The 23,809-nt window shown below is 36.5% G+C and overlaps 1 protein-coding gene across 1 annotated transcript in view; it reads right to left on the bottom strand.

Moving 5' to 3' along the window:
* LOC130921159 (homeobox protein aristaless-like 4) overlaps window positions 1-23,809 on the bottom strand; it is a 42,297-nt gene that overhangs the window by 17,555 nt on the left and 933 nt on the right. Inside the window, exon 2 of the mRNA XM_057844797.1 lies at window positions 10,298-10,617. Coding sequence (XP_057700780.1) covers window positions 10,298-10,617 — 320 coding nt within the window. The remainder of the gene's footprint in view (window positions 1-10,297; window positions 10,618-23,809) is intronic.

Below are 23,809 nucleotides of genomic sequence, written 5' to 3'. Positions count from 1 at the left end.
CATATGTCAGATACGGGCTGAAATATCAACGGCTACCTTGCGCCAGGCTTTTGTTTCACACCTCTACCCAGGGGACCACAGCGGGGACACATTCTTGTCTGAACAGGATGTTAATGAAAGAAAAACATAGAAAATCCAAAGGCTTAGGTTGTCTGCAGCACACACGCACACACACAGATGTGCACATCCACTTCAGAGAAGTCGTGCAATAGAATTCAAAAGTGCTGGAATGCATTACAGTACTACCATTAGATTGTATGTAAAATGCTCCAAATGGTGACTGCATGTTTCATTCTCAGGGTTTAGTGAGGTGGGGAGCAAACCTGGCATTCAAGGAAAGGATGTTTACGTACGTGCCGCTGACCACCATCAAAACACAGCAGAGTTGAGCTCATCTACTTGTACGCCGATGATGAAAGTGTGCTCTCCAAAAACACAACATGTGAGGCCCAGGCAACTCAAACCGTCAGCCCCCCGGGCCCCATGGCCTCCCCCACTCCCACATTACCAGATAAATGTCTTGTGTTTTTCTGTGAGTGACGTTATCTGTGCAGGGCTGCAGATGTGGGGGAACCCACGAGCTGGTGTTCTTACAAAGCCTGATACCACCAAGTATTACCATATGCATATGTTTTCACATTACACTGTCATAAAATGAAGAATACCGAGACAAGGAACCGACAGCACTTCAGGCGAATTTTCTTACGACATTTCTACCTTTGCTTGTATGCTGTAATTCCGCATCGTGTATTACATTTAGAGGAGTAACAGGTCCCAATGCAAGACAAAATGGCAGGCCTTTCTCACGAAAAATCTGAAACATGATTTTATAAGCATAGACTTCTTAATATATTGACAGGACACGGGACGTGGGGCTGATTAATAGGGGGCCTATCTCCGTCAAAGCTGACCGAGTGGAAACACAGACAAAGAGCTTTTAACGCTGAAAATTCTTTTGAATAAATACTTAAATCCCTCAATTGTTTATAGATATGGACATAAAACAGTCTAGATTCTTGGTTAAAAGAGCAAAGAATCGGGCAGTTAGCATTTATTTCAAGTAAGTATGCCGAATGTGCTGCTAGTCTTTAAGTCACTGTGGCGCCACCTTATCACCACAAAGAGCTTTTTACATTGGAAATTCTTGTGAATAAATGCTTAAATCCCTGAATTCTTGATAGATATGAACGTAAAACAGTCTCGATTCTTGGTTAAAAGCAAAAAAACGGGCAGTTAGCATTTATTTTACATAAATATTCCGAATTATGACGCCAATGCCATAGCGGTTAATTTCTCCCATTGATTTTTTTCACAACGTTTCAAAATGCATGCATGCATGCATGGTACGAAAAATATAATAATTACATTGAATCCTCGAACAAATCACACCCGAGACAATCTTTCCTGTTTGTATGCGATAGAGCTTTCGTACTTTTTCAACATAAATCCGGCTTTGGATCGCTGCATGTGTTTGAGAGTAACTGCGACCGACTTCGACCGACTGAAGCGGAGTGTGTGACGGCCCCCTACTTGAAGCCGTGGCGCAGTGTCTGGGGAACGTGTCCCGTCAATATCATTATGAAGTCTATGTTGTAAGAGGATCTTTGATGGAGGAAGCGAAAAGTGAAGTAACAATATTTAGTTAGTACTTGTGTGTTTTTAGGATGAAATTTTACTCTGTAATGTATATTGTGAAGTCATAAGCAGAGGTGAAAGTGGGCCGGAATGGTCCAGTACGCAGTTCCGGGAAAAGATTCGGGGCGGAACGGTGCTTTGATCCTAAAAATATGACGGCAACTCTCAAAAAATATCTGCCAGGCTGCTACTCACGCATCTCCAAGAAGAAAACATTGTAATAATCAACAATCTAATAATGTCAGATTTACATATGGCGTAAAACACAGACAATAGTGAAAAAGCAGTTTCTGCTCTTGCACTCCGCTTTAAAATAAACTGCTGTATTTTAAGCCAAAACAACTGTTGTGTTTGATTGAACATTACAGTGCCTTGCAAAAGTATTCGGCCCCCTTGAATCTTGCAACCTTTCGCCACATTTCAGGCTTCAAACATAAAGATATGAAATTTAATTTTTTTGTCAAGAATCAACAAAAAGTGGGACACAATCGTGAAGTGGAACAACATTTATTGAATAAGTTAAACTTTTTTAACAAATAAAAAACTGAAAAGTGGGGCATGCAATATTATTCGGCCCCTTTACTTTCAGTGCAGCAAACTCACTCCAGAAGTTCAGTAAGGATCTCTGAATGATCCAATGTTGTCCTAAATGACCGATGATGATAAATAGAATCCACGTGTGTGTAATCAAGTCTCCGTATAAATGCACCAGCTCTGTGATAGTCTCAGGGTTCTGTTTAAAGTGCAGAGAGCATTATGAAAACCAAGGAACACACCAGGCAGGTCCGAGATACTGTTGTGGAGAAGTTTAAAGCCGGATTTGGATACAAAAAGATTTCCCAAGCTTTAAACATCTCAAGGAGCACTGTGCAAGCCATTATATTGAAATGGAAGGAGCATCAGACCACTGCAAATCTACCAAGACCCGGCCGTCCTTCCAAACTTTCTTCTCAAACAAGGAGAAAACTGATCAGAGATGCAGCCAAGAGGCCCATGATCACTCTGGATGAACTGCAGAGATCTACAGCTGAGGTGGGAGAGTCTGTCCATAGGACAACAATCAGTCGTACACTGCACAAATATGGCCTTTATGGAAGAGTGGCAAGAAGAAAGCCATTTCTCAAAGATATCCATAAAAAGACTCGTTTAAAGTTTGCCACAAGCCACCTGGGAGACACACCAAACATGTGGAAGAAGGTGCTCTGGTCAGATGAAACCAAAATTGAACTTTTTGGCCACAATGCAAAACGATATGTTTGGCGTAAAAGCAACACAGCTCATCACCCTGTACACACCATCCCCACTGTCAAACATGGTGGTGGTAGCATCATGGTTTGGGCCTGCTTTTCTTCAGCAGGGACAGGGAAGATGGTTAAAATTGACGGGAAGATGGATGCAGCCAAATACAGGAACATTCTGGAAGAAAACCTGTTGGTATCTGCACAAGACCTGAGACTGGGACGGAGATTTATCTTCCAACAGGACAATGATCCAAAACATAAAGCCAAATCTACAATGGAATGGTTCAAAAATAAACGTATCCAGGTGTTAGAATGTCCAAGTCAAAGTCCAGACCTGAATCCAATCGAGAATCTGTGGAAAGAGCTGAAGACTGCTGTTCACAAACACTCTCCATCCAACCTCACTGAGCTCGAGCTGTTTTGCAAGGAAGAATGGGCAAGAATGTCAGTCTCTCGATGTGCAAAACTGATAGAAACATACCCCAAGCGACTTGCAGCTGTAATTGGAACAAAAGGTGGCGCTACAAAGTATTAACGCAAGGGGGCCGAATAATATTGCACGCCCCACCTTTCAGTTTTTTATTTGTTAAAAAAGTTTAAATTATCCAATAAATTTTGTTCCACTTCACGATTGTGTCCCACTTGTTGTTGATTCTTGACAAAAAATTAAAATTTTATATCTTTATGTTTGAAGCCTGAAATGTGGCGAAAGGTTGCAAGGTTCAAGGGGGCCGAATACTTTTGCAAGGCACTGTATGTCTATATGCTGCCATAGCAGACTCATGGCGCATTAAGCACCTGAACTATTTTTAATTTGTCAGTTTTACCCTGAAAACCCCCAGTTACAGATGTCGCGCAACCCCTTTTGTTTCACCCCAGCCATAAAATGAAGGTAATTAATTAAAATTTATTATTCAAAATGTCTGTCGTTTTTAGGTTAGAACCATTATTTGATGTCTCATATTTAGTTTTACAAAAAAAAGACTTAAAAAATATATTCACTCACAAATTTTAAACTTTTAAACAAATTATGTCACAATGAAAAAAAAGAAGCCCCGTAAAAAAGTCACAGATATCAACCTCATAACTATCGCTTAATTGTATTTTTTTGTTACTGTCGCATATTCTCTGATATGTTAGATAATAAATGATCGATCCAAGCAAAGAAAAATATTTTTTTTTTAAAACGTTTAAAAGGGTAAATGTATGAAAAAGAAAATCTCGACCATTCCATGATGTCTGCGATTTCTGCATCGTAACCCTTGTTATATTACCATGTTTCACCCATAAAATCCCCAAAAATCCACATGTGGCCATTCACAGGTGTGTTTTGACACTCCATGATACATGCTACATGGATTTTTTGGATCGAAACAAGGTAAGTACGCGATAATATCTCGTTAAAGTCATGGCGTCTGTAATTCTGCTCTCGCGTGCTCTCACCTCCAGATAGGGTTTTGCTGTTTAAAAAACTTTTTTTTTTTTCTTTTCAAATGCCCTCCTGTTCAAAATTTTTCATCCACCAGAAAATTGAGATTTTAAGCTTTCCAATGATGTATCACATGCATATCGGACAATTTTGAAATTTGGCCAAATTGGGGGTCTCAGAGCAGAACTTCAAGTCTCCTGAGTGTTTGTCGCCATATACAAGTGTTAACAACAAACCTAATAATGTGCTTGTATTGTGTAGCGTAATCCGTTTCAACTGATGATTTTTATTTATTTTCTCCAAGGATACATCCAGCTCAGTCTATCTCAATCTGATGAGTTGAGTCGATGTGCACATGCTTGCAGCAAACCAGTCCGACTAAAATGTAATCAGCATGGATAGTTAGCCCTGATTGGTTCAAATGCACATGTGTTTTCTGGAATAGCAACAACAAAAAAGGACAAACTACAGATGTTGTTGTGACAGGTAATGGACAACTTGTTGAATTAATGCGATAAAAAAGGGCAATGCAAGAGAAAATTGAAAATTGTCTTTTTAAGAGACAGGAGAGGGGTGAAGAGACTAAATTTATTTTATCTTATTTGCTTTGCTGGGGAGGTTAAGAACATCTTCCATGTTAATGTGCACATTTAGACTTGTTTGTGTTCATTTATGTTAGGCCACTTATTTATTTCCTTATAATTTCAAAAAGACGATGTTGGCATATATATATATATTTCATTTCATTGTGCATGATGTAAGAGTTGTTTGAACTTATTTTTGTTAATGTATGTTACTTATATATTGATGATTATATCTTTATGAAAAAAAATGTTTGGCTTATTTTCAGTTTTATTGTGCATCCCATGTTCTTATGTTATAAAGTAGTTAAAGTTGAGGCTTTGCATTTAGATGTGAGGAAATGAGCGGAAATGATCTTATTTTATATACTGTTATTTTGCACATCATTGAAAAAAATACAATTTTGAATTAAAATCAGTTTTTCGTGTATGCCTTGTTACATGTGCATGTGTAAAACATGTTGTGTTTTATTGTGTGCTATAGGTATTACTGTCCAAAAGCTGTTTTCTTTGCATTTTGCTCGTTTTAGGAGGTTTAGGGGGGGGTCTGGCTCCGTGGCGAACCTTATGTTAAGGAGTTCCAGCCACTTTTACCCCTGGTCATTGGTGCACATTATAATATTTACAAGTGTTTTAAACCAAGAATGTTCTTTAAACATCAGTACAAATGCTACAATATTTCACAACATTTGTGTCCAAAGTCACACATACTGTATACACTGCAAAAACACACCTCCTTCAAACTAGTTAAATTCCCTTGTCTTCAGTGTAAATCTACTAGAAATAAGTGAAATTATCTGCCAGTGCTTCAAGTAATTTTACTCAAACTTCTTGAAATAAGAAAAACCTGAAGATAGATTGAACAAATTTATTTTAGGCAATAAATTTGTATATTTAATCTTAAAAAAAAAAAAAAAAAAAAAAAAAAAAAAAAGCATGGAAATGTCAAAATGTTCATAATTCAAGAATAGATATTGTTCAAAACATTATTGAAAGCTATTTTTTCTTGATTTAGGTGAAAAATGAGCAGCTTTTAGATGTATGGTCTTAAGAACAAATAGTAATTTTTACTCAAAGTACCGGTAAGTGGTATAATCTGACGCATTAATCTGTTTACTAGTTTTAACACTCAAAACAAGACCGAGAAAATTATTTGACAAGATTTAAGAAAAACAATCTGATTAAGGAATAAATTTGCAGTGTAGATTCTGAGAAACAAGGCAATATATTCTACAGTAGTTCAAAATTGTTCAAAAATTACATTTTGTAAAACATAATCAAGATGTCAGAGATTATCTCAAATTATAGCAAAACAATCGCTTTTTTCCTTACTGTTTTTGTAAATATCCACACGGGGAATCAACGGCTTCTGGGTACTAGTCTAAAAACAAAGATTCACTCATTGTTATTTTGTAGCCATATTAATAATTTTTCATCATTATGAGCTAAAATTAAGCAAAGAATGTGTAAGTATTTTCCACAGGACTCGTAAATGCAATTTGGATGGTTATGAAAACAAATGGAATTGGAATGAAATGGTTTTCGCATGATTTTGATAATAGATGTGACGGCAGCGACTGGCTGTACTCTTGAATGACAATAACCCGGTTGTTGATGAGGATCAATTACACTGTTACAGTTTTTTTTTTTTTTTTCAAAATTTAAATCAAATACATTACAGTCTTTTCACTTGTGCCGCATTATGTCCACAATTATGTGCCAATGCCAATTTTGTCCAGCCTTACTAACATGATGGTTTCTAAGGACAAGTGGAGGGCTGTTGTAAAAATATAACTGTCATTATGAGTACCTTATCTCCTTTTTTGGAAATGCAAGATGAATAGACCACCCACCATCAAGATGAAAGTGTTGTAGAAATTGGTTGTTATATTATATGGAAAGCCGCCTTTACGATGTTATTGATTGAACCAGAACTTCAGTTTTGCAAAATAGGTAACTGTGACTGATTTTGCTATGTCAGGTCACATATTTTCAGGGAAGTGCAAGAGGACACACTGAAATCTTTTGACTGGTAAACAAAGCATTGCATTGGAATATAATACACAACAGCCATTCTTTCCAAGCTGACTTTGGGTGGACAATTGTGAGACACAAATGGAAAAACAGCCATCCACACTCATATTCACACCTATGAGCAGTTTGGAGTCTTCAATAAACCGGCATACATGTTTTTAAAAAGTGAGAGGAAGTCTGAAACTAAGCAAAGAAACCCCACAAAAAACAACACTTTTGAGATCGAAACCCCATACTTCAGTCAGAACTGTGAGTTAGACATATTAAACACTGAACTGACAACCTGCCCAATACAAAACTTGCCATGAAAAAGAAAAAGACAGGGGATGCAAATCCATAAATCTATCATCAGATTGTACTGTGTCATTCTGTTATGACAACACCCTTGAGTGATTGCCAATTACTCACAGAGCAACTGTCATTGAGTCATTGAGAGGGAATAGACCTGCACAATACAGATTATTGGAGTCAAGCAGCATTTCAACTTGAAGAATATACTGCATTCCCAAAGACGTCCATTTTTCTTTTTCTATGCTCAAGCTTGTGCGTCTTTTCTTGCTTTATGCATGGGCTGATATTTCAGACCATCTCCAGTCATTTGTTGTCAGTTCAGTCACTGTTCATGAACATGTAAATCATTTAAATTAGTGTAGAACTGACAATAATACTGATACTAGTATTGAAAGGGGCCCTGATATGGCATTAAAATGAAGGCGTCGGTATCAGGTAGTACATAGAAATAATGGGCAATATGTACTCTTCCAGATTTTGTTTCCAACCGCTGGTTGCCCTTCCCAACATGGCTGCCAATTACAAATACAGGCGAAGAAGAAGAAGCAGCAGAAGAACAGGAAAAATAGTATGAGAGTTATTACTCTGGTAAGTGTTGTTGAATGTGCTCATTTAGTAGACATATTTCAAATGTATGGGCCTACACTTTGGGGTAATGGGGGGTAAATGTACGTTACACTGCAAAAAGGCTCCTCCTTCAAACTAGTTAAATTCCCTTGGTTTCAGTGTAAATCTACCTGCCAGTACTTCAAATAAATTTTACTCACTTAGATTTCTTGAAACAAGAAAAATAGCAAGCTGAAAATAATCTTGACAAATTTATTTTAAGCAAAAAAATTAGTATATTTAATCTGAAAAAAGGTTGTCAGAAATATTCTTATTTCAAGAATAGATGTTGTTCAAAACATCATTTGGAAGCCAATTTTTCTCGATGTTAGTGAAAAATTACCGACTTTTCTTCATAAGAGTTAACAGTTATTATAATTTAAAGTAAGTGGAATAATTTCATGCATTAATCTGTTAATTCATTTTTAACACTCAAAACAAGATGATTAAGAAGAAATTTTTTTGAGTAGAGTAAAGAAAAATAATCTGATTAAGACATTATAAATTTGCAGTGTAGAGATGTTTGATAAGATGGCTTTGTTAGAAGGAGTGAAAACTGGAAAAAAGGAGGCTAAAGAACTTGTGTCCTCTGCTAGCATAAGTGATTAGCTGGTATAAAGGAACTGACTGGGACCTTAATATGAGTATCAGGCTTGATAATATATATATATATATATATATATATATATATATATATATATATATATATATATATATATATTAGGGCTGTCAAAATCATCGCGTTAATGGGCATTAATTAATTTTTTAAATTAATCACATTAAAATATTTGACGCAATTAACGCATGCACTAAATGACCCGCTTGCACATTGCCTCAAACAGATTACAATGAGGCCGTCTATGGACATTAAGAGTGAGGAGAACGCCACCGGCCGCTCGGGGGCATCGCTGTTCCATACTCATGTTATTTCTTCTGAACGTGGGAGAATTAGTAGTTGTGAGACGTTCATGCTGTATTCACAATGCAATGCAAATTGTGCTCCACACATATTTCGGTAAGTTTTCTTTCTTTTAGTGGCAATTATGTGTCTCTTGTTGTATTTTGGGTAAGATAAGCACAACAAAAATAATATTCCTATCCCTCCCAAAAAAATAATGTTCACAAAAAGAAAAGCACTTCAGTCTATAGTAATGAGGCCCTATTCTGACACACAGTTAAACAACAATGCAAAATGAACTGGCATTCCATATCAAAATAGCTATGCAAAATACACGTAAAACTTAGACTTTGGTCACTCTATTTTTATTATTATTTTTATTCTTATTATTATTATTATATTAACTCTACTTTTGATTGAAAATTTTACAAATTTTATTAAAACGAAAACATGAAGAGGGGTTTTAAATTGTAACTATACCAATTATCTTTTAAGAACTACAAGTCTATCCGTGGATCACTTTAACAGAAAGAATGTTAATAATGCCATTTGTGGATTTATTGTTACAATAAACAAATACAATACTTATGTACAGTATGTTGTATGTATATATCCGTCGTGTGTCTAATCTTTCCATTCCAACAATAATTTACAAAAAAATATGGCATATTTTAGAGATGTTTTGAATTGCGATTAATTGCGATTAATTACGATTAATTAATTTTTAAGCTGTAATTAGCTCGATTAAAATTTTTAATCGTTTGACAGTCCTAATATATAAATATATATATATATATATATATATATATATATATATATATATATATATATATATATATATATATATATATATATATATATATATATAAAATACGTATATACATATGTTTTTCTTTGTTTTGTTTTGTTTTTGGAAAGTTTTGAACTAAATTGGGGGTCTCAGAGCGGAACTTCAAGTCACCTGAGTGTTTTCTGCAATATATGAATTTTTTTAAAACAACATTTTGGCCTTCGAGAAAATTTCAAGTCCTAAGGTTTAAGAGGAGTTTATGCATTTTTCGGTCACACATACAAGATAGGCACAAAGCTTGTTAAGCAGGGTCTGACCAAGCCATTGTCGCAATTATTTTACATTCAAGCGAGTATGGAATAATTTAGTACTAAAAGGGAAAAAAGGTATATGTTGTAAAAAAAAAAAAAATGTTTTTTTTAAACATGGTATATCACACAGCCAGGTGGCGGAATCGGTATCTGGAGGTTAAAATTGGTGCAAGACTAATTAAAATGCAGCAAGAAGCAGGCGTTCAGTTGTACATTATAGAACATCGTACCATGGAGGGTTTTTATGTGTGTGTTTTGTTTTTGTTTGTTGGCTTCTTTTGAAGTCACTGAATAAATCGAAGTCAGCTCTGGCAAAACCCACCAGAGTTACTGGAAGTAGTTTTATTAACTGACTTAATCTGTGGTTACGGAATGAATTATTGTTTGGCATTGTTTTGTCGTTAAAGGATCATCAGTATGTGATGCAATTCAAGACTTTTTCAAACAGAATATGCTGTGTATAGCATGGTGTCATCATTACCTGCACACGCGCTTCAGTCAGATCCGTTCGTAGTGCCAGCTGCTCCCGGGCGTAAACGTCTGGATAATGTGTCTTCTGAAACACCTTCTCTAGCTCCTCCAGTTGGAAGCTGGTGAAGGTGGTGCGATTGCGTCTTTTCTTGCCCTTGTTGCTCTCACTTCCATCACCCTTGTCATGGGGGCTGGCTAAATCAGCACCTGCTGGCCTATCAGATGTCACGTTGACACCTTGATCCTTCACGGCCAGATAGCTGGAGTCCATTGTTGGATGGTCGGAGAGTGGGGTCAAGTCAGAATCCGTCAAATTTGAGCCGTCTTTACCTGGAAGAGAAGAGATGAGACGAAACACTTTAAAATTATTTATACATTGAAAAGATTATTTGTTTATTTATTTCAAAATTATTTGTGAGTTACATTTTATTATTATTCCTATGCGGAGGCGTATTCCATCTTGAAATCATGGATAACCATAGTGCTTTATTGATCCATTGTAATTTATCAGCTTTATGCAAGACGCTTGCTTTATCACATCCTGCTGAGTAAGGTTGTAATTTTAGGGGGAAATTATAGACAGTTGGGGGAAGTTTGCGATTGGCTATAATATTTTATGACCAATTTAGTACCCTGTGTGTTCTGTATGTGTGAAACTATTCAGAGAGTATGCATGATTTTATGGAGAGAGAAAATGGTACCTGCGAAGTCTAATGAGGTCCAATACAAAGGCTACTGTATTTTGAAAATTGTAATATGTTCGCGTTGGGTAACTATTTTTTATTAATGTGGTTTTAGTTTTTTGGTACAAAACCATCATCTAGGGAGCAATCATTTTGTTGCGAATTACATCTCACTATGATGGAACGGATCTATAAAACACTGTTAAAAACATATTATTCATTAAAACGAAGTACCTCTCTGGTAGTGTTAAATCAAAAGTGAACATTACTTTTTGTTGCCACATTACAATAGGCACGTGTTGCTGATGGAACATCCCATGTACTACACGAGCTCTTTGTAGCAACAAGAAAAAAAATCCATTTAAATCTGAATATAACAGTATGTACTGAAACTCCAACTTTACCACCACTGGCACCATCTGAACATTTCCATTGTGGCTCTAAAGTGCTCGAAATGACAGTCACTCGGCAACTTTGCTTGGCCCATCATTCAGCTGAAGGATTATGACAGGGTGGAGCAAATGTATTTATTGGTCTTTAGTTGTATTGGCTTGCAGCGTTAATACCAGTGCTGATTAATTTTCCCGCCTGCAAGTGCGATATACTGTAGTTGATTGATGGGTAGCTGCCTGGATTCGCTATAATATGCCATAGATCATTCTTTGATGCACTTACTGTATAAGGACACTCAAGGGCTGAGGTTCAACTTGACATAAGGTGGCAGTTTTTATTGCAAAAAAATGGTGGTGGATGTTTTCCATGCAGCGTCACCTGGAATGTCACCCTTAATCTGCACTGATGTTATTTCTGGCAACGAGAAACTAAACACACTCACTTAATGTCATTGCCGCATGAAAACCTTAGACAAATCTGTGCTAATAAATCTTGATGAAAATATGTTTGCCAGAGTCCATCAAAATGATACAATTTTTTTACTCCTTACTCTAAAAGTGAAGCATGGGATAACTGAAGTGGTTTTGGAATGCCCCGGTGCTCTTAAATGAGGGCCAGGGGACTCTTTAGTGTGACCGCATGCTTGCACGCATGCTATACCCGCTGAGGTGACCCGTACAGGACTCTCAGAGTAACAATCCAGACATGCTTGCATTTATGTGGACTCTCAGCTTTGGGTCACACACGTCAACTGACCCATAACCAACAAGCATGTTGGGTCACTAAAATTTAAGATGGAAAGGCTGGCTCTTTGAACACATGAAACACACCGCATTTTTTGTAACATGTACCTGAACATACGATTATCTTTACACTAGACAAACAGAAGGGATTTATACTTCATGTACTGTATACATATTTACAGGAGATTATTTGTCTTTTAGTTGCCTTTTGGCTATGATTTGGCAAGCAAATTCGGAATTTAAACTTCTTCATACTCCTTTTCAAATATGTTAATTTTATTTTATTGGGTTGCATGTACATATGTTGTTAAATTTGAATGTTAATTAGTTTTTTTGTTTTTTTTTTTTAATTTCCTATCTCACTTCAATTCTTTAAATGGAACAGTTTAAATACTACAGATTCCTCCATTTCCCATGGATTGTGCCCTATGTTGTGGTAGGTGTGCTGGAGTCTCAAGTGACTTCAGATTAAAATCCAGAAGCACAACTATGAGACTGACTGATGTTCAAAACAATTTTGTCACTGAATAAGTCATGCTATACTTATATACAAGATTTACAATTGGAACCGAATATGTAAAGGCAGCAATTGGAAGGGAGGCTCCATCTTATACATTTTTTGTGCGTTTGTATGCTGCCAATTAGAAATCAAATTGAATTTTATGCGGAATGTTAGCTGATCTCATAATCAAGCGCTTGAGCGCAGTACACCGAGAGCATACTTTTCTTGTACTGTATTTGATCATTTTTAATCATTTTAGGAATACTACAGTGGACATCTATTCAAAAGTTATCATCAGTTTAACTCATTCACTGTTAGCCCTGGTCACAATAAGGAGATGAAGATGAAGGATGATAGTACCTTTTCTCGTAGGCACCGTCTAACTGTTTGCATTACTCTAACACACTTAATATAATCAATCAGGTAATAGTATTGTTTCTCTTATTTACCGTTTGACTGTTTGTATTACTCAAACACACCCAATATAAAATAGATAGCACTTATACCATAGTTTAAGGAAAACAAGCAGAGTATAGGGCATAAGAGATAAACAACGCCTTCTAATCATGGAGTCCCGTTGCGTGTGCCATGCAACTGCCGCACACACTCTCGCAATCAGTTCTCACGGACAGTCCAGAACAAATGAAGGGACGCCAGTTCACAACACAAGAAAAATCAACACCCAATATTCAACTGATAACACAAATGACAAGACTCCAAGAGCCCCTTTGACGCTGAGGTGGCAAAATCCACAACCCTCGTTGCCCGAACAACAGTAACTCCCGAATCCTCCTGTCCAATCCACAATCAGACAATAATTCCAAACACACCCTTCTTCTTGCCCACGCCCCGCCCCGCGAGAGCCTTCAAAAAACTGAATGTTTAACTAAGCGTAATCATTCTTCTCGGGAACCTTTGTTGACTACTGATATGGTAACCTTGGAACAAGTTTGCCTCTTCGCCTGAGTGTTTCTGTTTCGCTTTGCCATTTTTTATCACTGTCGACCCGAATAAATTGTCAACTTGTTCTCGGTGAACCTTCTTTAAACCTTTCGAAATAGAGTCAGTACAAAGGGCTAAGACTAAGGTGAACGCGCGGAGTTTGGCCTTCTGGCCATATTGCCGGGATCCCGCAGGCCCGGCTCATTGGATCTGCGCCAGCACGGGTCCGGCGGTTCGGCTGGCGCGATTCCGGCGGTCTAGCTAGAAGGTGAGATTCCTTCATGTGTTGTGGTAGTTAGTTAAAGAGAAAAATTGTTATTTAAAACACCAATTGATGGCAATATACTGTATGTGCAGCCTCTCCTAGTAACAATGCTTCGGAAGTCTATTACTGTCAGGGGCGTCCCAAAAATGACGCCATGTTAGGTCCAACAGATTTATAAAACAAAACAAACAAACAAAATAAATAAATAAATAAAATTCCCAGAGCAAAATACACACCGGCCACACTTATTTGAATACATGTGTTTATTCTTTTTTTGTTTTCAATTTACTAAAATTAACAATGTATTTTCAATGTGAATTAATTTTATTTAATTTTGAACTATTTATATTCTTCATTACTCATGTTTTTTATTAGCAGTTTTTTTTTTTTTCCCTATCATTCATTTTAATTCAATTTATTCATTCATTCATTCATTTTCCATGCCGCTTTTCCTCACGAGGGTTGCGGAGGTGCTGGAGCCTATCCCAGCTAACTACAGTATTTGAATTTATTTATATATTGTTTTTCATTGCCAATAGAAAAACACGTGTGAGCAACACTAATATTACAATTGGATGTCAAATGGGAGCTGCAAAATATTGTCCCACGGGCCGCAGATTTGAGTCCCCCGTCCTATGTGAATGTACAAAAAAACATTTACACATGACACAACTTCCTCTGGGGGTTCAGCAAGCATTGCTGCATTTCCATAACTAAAACATTGAGTTATGCTAGAATGATCTTTATTGGGGAAAAAAAATCCAGCGTAAAAATATCTCTGTATTCATGACCTTATTTCTCTTGCCAATACTCACTGCCCTAACAAAGTCAGACCAGTGAGGCATTTATGCTAATGGCCACAAACTAATAAAGACTATTCATTTTGCACTTTGGCAAGGATGGAGATAATGTTCTTTCATCTAAAGTTTTCCTTGTACAACCAGAAAATACAAAATGCCTTGCTAAGTTACACATGGAAACTTTTATCATGTCCGTGAGTACAAGCAACTGTTCCTTTTCAATAAATTATTACGAGACGATCAGTTCATCTTCAGCCGACACCTGCGCCTCTGTGTAGTAACACATGCACATGACCAGTCCAACCAGTACGGCCATAAAGTGATGATTTAACTTACAGCTGCACAAGCAGGAGCGCGTGTTACAGTAGCTCTGAGTGGAGTATGTGAATATTTGTGCCTCCCACCAACACATCTTTGTTTTTTTTAAACACTATTTTACACTACTGCAACAATTTTGCAATAGCTTACTCAAATATAAAATAGTAACTACTGCTAACTGCAGTGCTACTTTTGAAACAATCCAAGTGGACACCTCTAAGTCAAACAAACCTTGTATGTACTGAATGTAGGCCATGCTAAAGCCTGCACTAATTTTCTATCAATGACAGCACAATGTGGTTGTCACACAATTATCTTGTGTAAAACGTTTGCTGGCGGATTTCGATTGATCATGCCGATTTCAACTGCTTTGTTTTGAAAAGGTTAACCTCTTTTAACCCCTTTAATGAATTAGATGTATTTATATATAAACCCTTACAGAGCACTCATTGAACTCACTGACTGCCATTGACGTAAGACGTCCAATCAATTGCATCCAGTCTATTCATTTGACCCTCCCAGTCAAAATGGATTAGACATCTAGCGCCGTCAATGGCACAGATGGCGAGCATTCACGGCTCGTCCGCTGAGTTTAAATTGATTGGACACCTATCGCTGTCAATGCCATGCAATGAGTTAAATACTATGGATAAAAACGTTTACTTTTGAGTGTTACATACAGTACATATAATAATAATGGCTAATATTTATGTAACAGTCTTAAGTGTGAACTTTTGAATAGCTGTCCACTGCAGTGACCCATGCCCCCTTAAAGGATTAAAATGTGACCTGATTGGTAAAGAACAAGACAATATGTATGACCAGATCCATTGTTTTCTAATTAGATCCAGCACTGTCATGTACAAGCATTACTGACCCCTCATTTTCACTGTGGGCAAGCCATCACAGGAGTGTACACGCAAATTGAAATATTCAAGACTGGACCTCGCAAAGTTTGATGAACTACAAAGTATTACTATTACATCATTGTGGCTGCACATACAGTGGGGCAAATAAGCATTTAGTCAACCACTAATTGTGCAGGTTCTCCCACTTGAAAATATTAGAGAGGCCTGTAATTGTCAACACAAGTAAACCTCAACCATGAGAGACAGAATGTGGAAAAAAAACAGAAAATCACATTGTTTGATTTTTAAAGAATTTATTTGCAAATCATGGTGAAAAATATGTATTTGGTCAATACCAAAAGTTCATCTCAATACTTTGTTATGTACCTTTTGTTGGCAATAACTCTTGACAAGCTTTTCACACACTGTTGCTGGTATTTTGGCTCATTCCTCCATGCAGATCTCCTCTAGAGCAGTGATGTTTTGGGGCTGTCGTTGGGCAACACGGACTTTCAACTCCCTCCACAGATTTTCTATGGGGTTGATATCTGGAGACTGGCTAGGCCACTCCAGGACCTTAAAATGCTTCTTGCGAAGCCACTCCTTTGTTGCCCTGGCTGTGTGTTTGGGACCATTGTCATGCTGAAAGACCCAGCCACATGTCATCTTCAATGCCCTTGCTGATGGAAGGAGATTTTCACTCAAAATCTCTCGATACATGGCCCCATTTATTCTTTCCTTTACACAGTTCAGTCGTCCTGGTCCCTTTGCAGAAAAACAGCCCCAGAGCATGATGTTTCCACCCCCATGCTTCACAGTGAGTATGGTGTTCTTCGGATGCAATTCTTTCTCCTCCAAACACGAGAACCTTTATTTCTACCAAAAAGTTCTATTTTGATTTCATCTGACCATAGCACATTCTCCCAGTCCTCTTCTGGATCATCCAAGTGCTTTCTAGCGAACCGCAGACGGGTCTGGATGTGTCCTTTCTTCAGCAGGGGGACACTTCTAGCAGTGCAGGATTTGAGTCCCTGGCGGCGCATTGTGTTACTGATAGTAGCCTTTGTTACTGTGGTCCCAGCTCTCTGTAGATCATTCACTAGGTCCCCTCGTGTGGTTCTGGGATTTTTGCTCACCGTTCTTGTTATCATTTTGACACCATGGGGTGAGATCTTGCATGGAGCCCCAGATCAAGGGAGATTATCAGTGGTCTTGTATGTCTTCCATTTTCTAACAATTGTTCCCACAGTTGATTTCTTTACACAGTGTTTTACCTATTGCAGATTCAGTCTTCCCACCCTGGTGCAGGTCTACAATTTTGTCTCTGGTGTCTTTCGACAGCTCTTTGGTCTTGGCCAGAGTGGAGTTTGGAGTGTGACTGACTGAGGTTGTGGACAGGTGTCTTTTATACCGATAATGAGTTAAAACAGGTGCCATTAATACAGGTAACGAGTGGAGCCTCGCTAGAACTCGTTAGAAGAAGTTAGACCTCTTTGACAGCCAGAAATCTTGCTTGTTTGTAGGTGACCAAATACTTATTTTCCACTCTAATTTGGAAAAAAATTCTTTAAAAATGAAACAGTTTGATTTTGTGTTTTTTTCCACATTCTGTCTCTCATGGTTGAGGTTTACCCATGTTGACAATTACAGGCCTCTCTAATCTTTTCAAGTACGAGAACTTGCACAATTGGTGGATGACTAAATACTTATTTGCCCCACGGTAAGCGGGGGAAATCTTTGACACCCAAAATTTCAACTATACGTACAAAATCAATGACCTACTGGACAATAAACTTGTGGGGAAATACTGTATTTATCAGTCTTTTGGAGAATTGTTTTATAGTCTGAGAGGGAGCGTGCAAAAACATGGACTTTATGTTGGTGTCCTGCTTGGCTCTGAGAGGTACACGCAGGTTTGACTCCACCTTGTAGGCTTCAACAGAGGCATCAGCGCTCATATTTTACTCCACTGTTGAGCCCTGAAGGCATTAGCATAATATGAATAGCACTGGTGTGATGCAAAACATATTGTGATAACACTCCGCACACTCCTCTTCATTCAGGGTTTTGACTCTGCAGCCGTCTCAAAATCCGGATATAGACCCAGTGTCTCACAGACAGAAGATCAGCAAACATCAGCACAATGCTCATTTTTCCCCCTCAATGTGAGAGAGTTTCACTTTGAACTGCAGCTCTGCTGACTGAGCAGAGATGATCTATCTCAGCAGGCTGTGTAACGTTTATAGACTGTGAAAAGAATCCATGATGTCCAAGACTTATAAATCACATCTCAAACACTTTTCCTTCTTCGCACAACCGCCCTCACGCTTGTCTCTCATCCAAATGTTTCCCTCGCCCGCTGAAGCAAAGATGAACATCCTTCATCTTGTGTTTTTTGTGGTTTGATTGGGGAGAGAACATTCCATCTGAGTGGGAAGGTTGTGGGATCATTATTTTTCGGCACGTCATAAAGATAGTTTGCTGTGAAACCTCCTGAGCAACACGATCTTCCATGATATCCATCCAAACATTCATTAGCAATACCATTTACAGGTTTTTTTTCTCACCAACAAAATCTAATTACATTATTTCTGGCCCAAATTTGTTTGAACAACTCACTATTGAAAAGTACACAGCTTGTCTCTAAATGGACAGTATTTTTCTTATTATTGCAGGTGGATGTTTAACTGTGCAGACTGATGACTGAATGTAAAGTGCTCTTCTGAGAATTGACTGAGATATTACCACGCCGGTGTGTTCCAAGCAGGCAATTTTCCATGAGCTACTGTTTAATGCACATTCGTATGAGTATTATTGAACCCTTTGCAGGTTGTGTGTATGTATATATATATATATATATATATATACATACTGTATATGTACAGTATATATACTGTATATATATATATATATATATATATATATATATATATATATATATATATATATATATATATATATATATATATACATACTGTATATGTACAGTATATATACTGTATATATATGTGTGTGTCCATATACAAATATATATATATATACTGTGTATATATATATATATATTTATTTAGTTAGTTAGTTATTTTTAATGGCGAAAAAACAGACAAAAAGAAAAAGCAGTTTCTGCTCTTGCACTCCTCTTTAAAAGAAACTGCTGTATTTTAAGCCAAAACAACTGCTGTGTTTGATAGAACAATATGTTTATATGCTGCCATAGCAGATTCATGGCGCATTAAGCCTCCGAACTATTTTTTATTTGCTCGTTTTACCCTGAAACTCCCTTTTACAGACGTCGCTCAACCACTTTTGTTTGGACCCAGCCAAAAAACGAAATCATATTTATTATGATTAATCATATTTATTATTCAAAATGTCTGTCATTTTTAGCTTAGAATCATTAATTGATGTCTAATATTTCATTTAAAAAAGAAAACGACATTAAAAAATTATTCACTCGTATATTTTAAACTTTTAAACAAATTAAGTCACAATGAAAAACATGGTGTCTGTAAAAAAGTCACGGATATTTACCTCATAACTATTGCTTAATTGTATTTTTTTGTTGTTGTTTGTTTCTGTTGCATTTTTTCCAATATGTTAGATGATAAATAATTGATCCAAACAAAGAAAAATTGGGAAAAAAACGTTTATAAAGGTAAATATATGATAAAGAAAATCTCAACCACTCCTTGATGTCTGCGATTTCTGCATCGCGACCCTTGTTATATTTCCATGTTTCACCCATAAAATTTCCAAAAATCCAGATGTGGCCATTCACAGCTGTGTCTTGACACTCTGTGATACATGCTACATGGAGTTTTTGGATCGAAACAGGGTAAATACGCGATAATATCTCGTTAAAGTCATGGCGTCTGTAATTCTGCTCTCGCGTACTCTCACCTCCAGATAGGGTTTTGCTGTTTGAAAAACAATTTAAAAAAAAAAAAAATGCCCTCATGTTCAAAATTTTTCTGAACCCAGAACATTGAGATTTTAAGCTTTTCAATGGTGTATCACGCGTGTATATCTGACAATTTTGAAAGTTGGCTGTATAATATATACATATATACACACACACATGCTCATACACCCCAAAGTGGCACATCCTGCAGTGCACACACACTCCAAAATATTGGTAACATTCAGACTTTTTTCCTTTTTTTGGTTTCATTCCAATTATATTTTAGACCATTTTAAACCATGGCTTATTTTTAGTTTTATTTTACAATTTATTAAACGCATTGTTGTACTACTCTTAACACTGTTCTATTTTCACCTATTTTCACTTGACTTGCAAAACACTTTTTGACCATCGGTAGAGAGTTACAAATATATACTTTTAAAATCCTCAAAATAATTACAAAAAAATATATATTAGGCTACATGTGTCACACAATTCTGCTGAAACAAAACAATTACACAAGGTAAAATGTTAAACGTCATCGTATGAGTGGTTAAAATTGCATATAAGTAGGATAGTGATGCAGAATGTTTTCACTGCAAATGAAGAAATAACACCGGAAAGAGAAGAAATAACACCGGGAAGACCTCAAACTACCTCATATCCTATACTTGATGCTTTAAGCCATTAAAGTGCAAGTGACTAGTTTTGGTCATCAGAAAAAATAAAATAAAAATAACATAATAATAAAGACTCAATGTCCACATACTCACATTTTGGGTCATGTAGGCCGCGATATTAAGATTTGGTATACAAGTGTGACCTACATGACCCAAAATGTAATGTCCACTAATGTGGACGGAAGGTCTCATAGCATTAAATATACAGTATGTGTACATATATATACATATATACTGTGTGTGTATATATATATATATATATATATATATGTGTGTGTGTGTGTGTAAATGATTAATTGTTATTGTATTTTTGAATTATTTATCAATACAATCACATGTTAATGAAAACATAATTCAAATGAATACAAACAGAAATACACTCTGGTTATTTACGGACCCCATTTTTTCTCTACAGTTGATTTACTTATTTTAATTCATTGTATTTAACTCATTGCCTGCCATTGACAACAATAGGCATTTAATTCATTTAAATTGAATGATCGCTGCCAAACTTCCCAGTCAAAATGGATTGGACGTCTAGTGACGTCAAAGGCAGCTAATGACTTAAATAAGTGCCCTGTGAAAAGTTTATTTTTATTTATTTATATTTTTCATCATCGCTTACAATTATTCTGTTGTCCCCACCACCCACCACCCCCTTTTCGATAAATATGATCTTCAGATGTGAAGTGACAGTAAAGTGAGGAGAGGAAGTTCTGGACTGCTTCTTGCCCTGCTGCTCTCACCGGGCCATGCAAAGCCAGCCGTAATGCAAATTGGCCTGCCAAAGCTGAAACTAAATGGTAAAACGATCCTGAGTCCTTGTCACCTCCACTCACGTCACGGACATACTAAAAGTGGGTCTCAGTTGTCTGGGCTGTGGGGCTGGTTCCCATTAAGGCCTGCTCCAACCAATCAGTTTGGACGCCCATAGACCAGCGGTCATACCAGTTTAACCCTTCATAGGACGCTCATTTAACTCATTGGCTGCCATGGACGGCGTTAGGCAAATGATCGCTGCCAACCTCTCCTAGTCAAAATGGATTGGACGTCTAGCACCGTCATGGCACAGAATTATGAGCATTAACACCCAGTTTAAATGAAATTGAGGTCAATCGTTGTCAATGGCAGGCAATGTGTTAAAAATTGTTATTACTAACTTCTTTTTTTTCTGTTTAAATCAACTTAAGAGTATAATTGGGGGCTTAAACCATAGTACATTCATCTTTTTATTAATTTCTTAAATAACACACGATCTTACTTTTCATTAAAAATAATAAAATAATTAAATAAATTGCAATCATTATTAATAATTTTTCATATTAATCGCATAATTATGATTCCCTTTGAGGCCTCATGCTCCAGCCAATTAGTTCGGTCATACCAGTTTAACCCTTCATAGGGCTCTCATTTAACGCATTGGCTGCCATGGACGGCGTTAGACGAGTGATCGCTGCCAACCTCTCCTAATCAAAATGGATTGGACGTTAGTGGCACTGAAAAATGAGCATTCACACCTAGTTTAAATGAAATTGAGGTCAATCGTTGTCAATGGCATGCAATGTGTTAAATATTTTTTTATTACTTAGTTTTTTTGTTTTTTTTTTCTATTTATTTATTTATTTATTTATTTATTTATTTATTTATTTTTTAACCTGTCCTGTTCAGTTGATTTGTTGCTGGACATAAGAAAAGAGATAAGGAGAGAGAGAGAGAGAGAGAGAGAGAGACAGAAGCACAAACAAACTTTTTTAAAAAATATATATTTAAATCAACTTAAGAGTATCGTTGGGGGCTTTAACCATCCTTTCATTCATTTTTTAAATACTTGATTGAATTTTGATTTTACTTATTCATTAAAAATATTAAAATAATATAATAAATTGCAATAATTGTTAATAATTAATAATATTAATAATATAATTATAATCCCTTCCAAGGCCTGCTCCAACCAACCATTTCGGGCGCCGATGCTTAAGCCTATAGAACATTCATTTAAATAATATGGAATTAAAAAAACAAATAAATAAATAAAACTATAACTTTAAAGTATTAATGAGGGCATAAACAGAGCGCATTTAATTTTGTTTTATAAATATTTTTGGATTATACAATGTATTAATTGATTTTTAAAAACTGAAAGAAATGATCGAGAAAAATACAATAATGACTAAAAATAAAAAAATAATGTAAGTATTATTGAAAACTGGTGCCCAAATGTGTGGGCATTATATTTTGCGTCACTTTTATACCAAGTCCAAATTATGATGTCCACGTACATGTGAACACCAGGACTGTATTAAATGAAATTAAATTCATAATAATAATAATTACAACAACAAAAAAAGTCACTTGCCCATTTAATGTTTAAAGTCATTTTTAAAGAAAATATGGGCGCAGTGAAATGTTTCCACTGTCAAAGTGGAGCCCAAGTGTTACAAAGACCTGCGAGATGACATTACGGGGCCTGAAATGGATGGCGTGTGCATGCGGGGGAAGCGGCCCTCGCACTGGACCCCAAACAGATGAGACAGGAAGCTAAAGGTCACACGCGGACACATCAAACGCGCAAACGCGTCGTCTCTGGAGGAGCACAAAGATGTGGAGCTAGCTCGAGGCCGCTTTACGAGGAATCTTCCCTCGAGACTCCTCCATGCACGACTTTTACCCTTATTTTTTACAGCTCATACATAAAAGCAAAGTGCCTTTTGAACTCCGCAGAGTGTGTGCGTTTTTTTTTTGTTTTTTTTTGTCCTGTTTTTCTCAGTCGATATGATGCCAGTAATGACAGGTAAAGCGGAGTTGGAAAACAGTATTACATGGATGTTTTTTTCCCATTCGAACATGTCTTGGTGCAGTTGAGCTTTCATCACTTTTTTTTTTCTTCTTGGAAAGCTCATCTGTAAAGAATCGTAAGCCAGGGGGAAGGTGAACATTTTACAGCGAAACCATCTTGTTTTTATGAGGTTTCCTATTGTAAATCCGGCAGATTTTGTAACCTAAATGTTTTGGGAAAGGTTAAGTTTAACAATTTCGCCAGAGTTTGTTCATGCTTAATGAGGCCCAATAAATACGTTCGTGAATAAATCAAATGTTATAACGAGGTTTACTGAAACAGTGGCAGAGTTCGTCTCATTAACCGTAGACTTTCATTTTATTTTTCATAATACACGGACTTATTGTTATTACAAAGTTGAAACTGTAATCAATTGGTTTCTGCTATTTCTTGTAGGATCTCTTTTTTTTTAATCTATATTCAAAGCTGAAATTTTACTCGTGTAATTTAGAAAATTAAAAGTAACCATGCAAGTTGATTTACTTTCATTATTTTAAGGCCTTGCAGTGCATGCAGAGAATATTTCAGTTTTACAAATGCAAAAATGATAAGATTGTTTTCCCTAAGAATTGATATTTGTACAATTTATAGTAATATATTCGATTTTAATG

Source organism: Corythoichthys intestinalis, chromosome 1 (genome assembly GCF_030265065.1).
Source record: "Corythoichthys intestinalis isolate RoL2023-P3 chromosome 1, ASM3026506v1, whole genome shotgun sequence".
Lineage (NCBI taxonomy): Eukaryota > Metazoa > Chordata > Actinopteri > Syngnathiformes > Syngnathidae > Corythoichthys > Corythoichthys intestinalis.
This window is presented reverse-complemented; position numbering and strand designations above follow the sequence as displayed.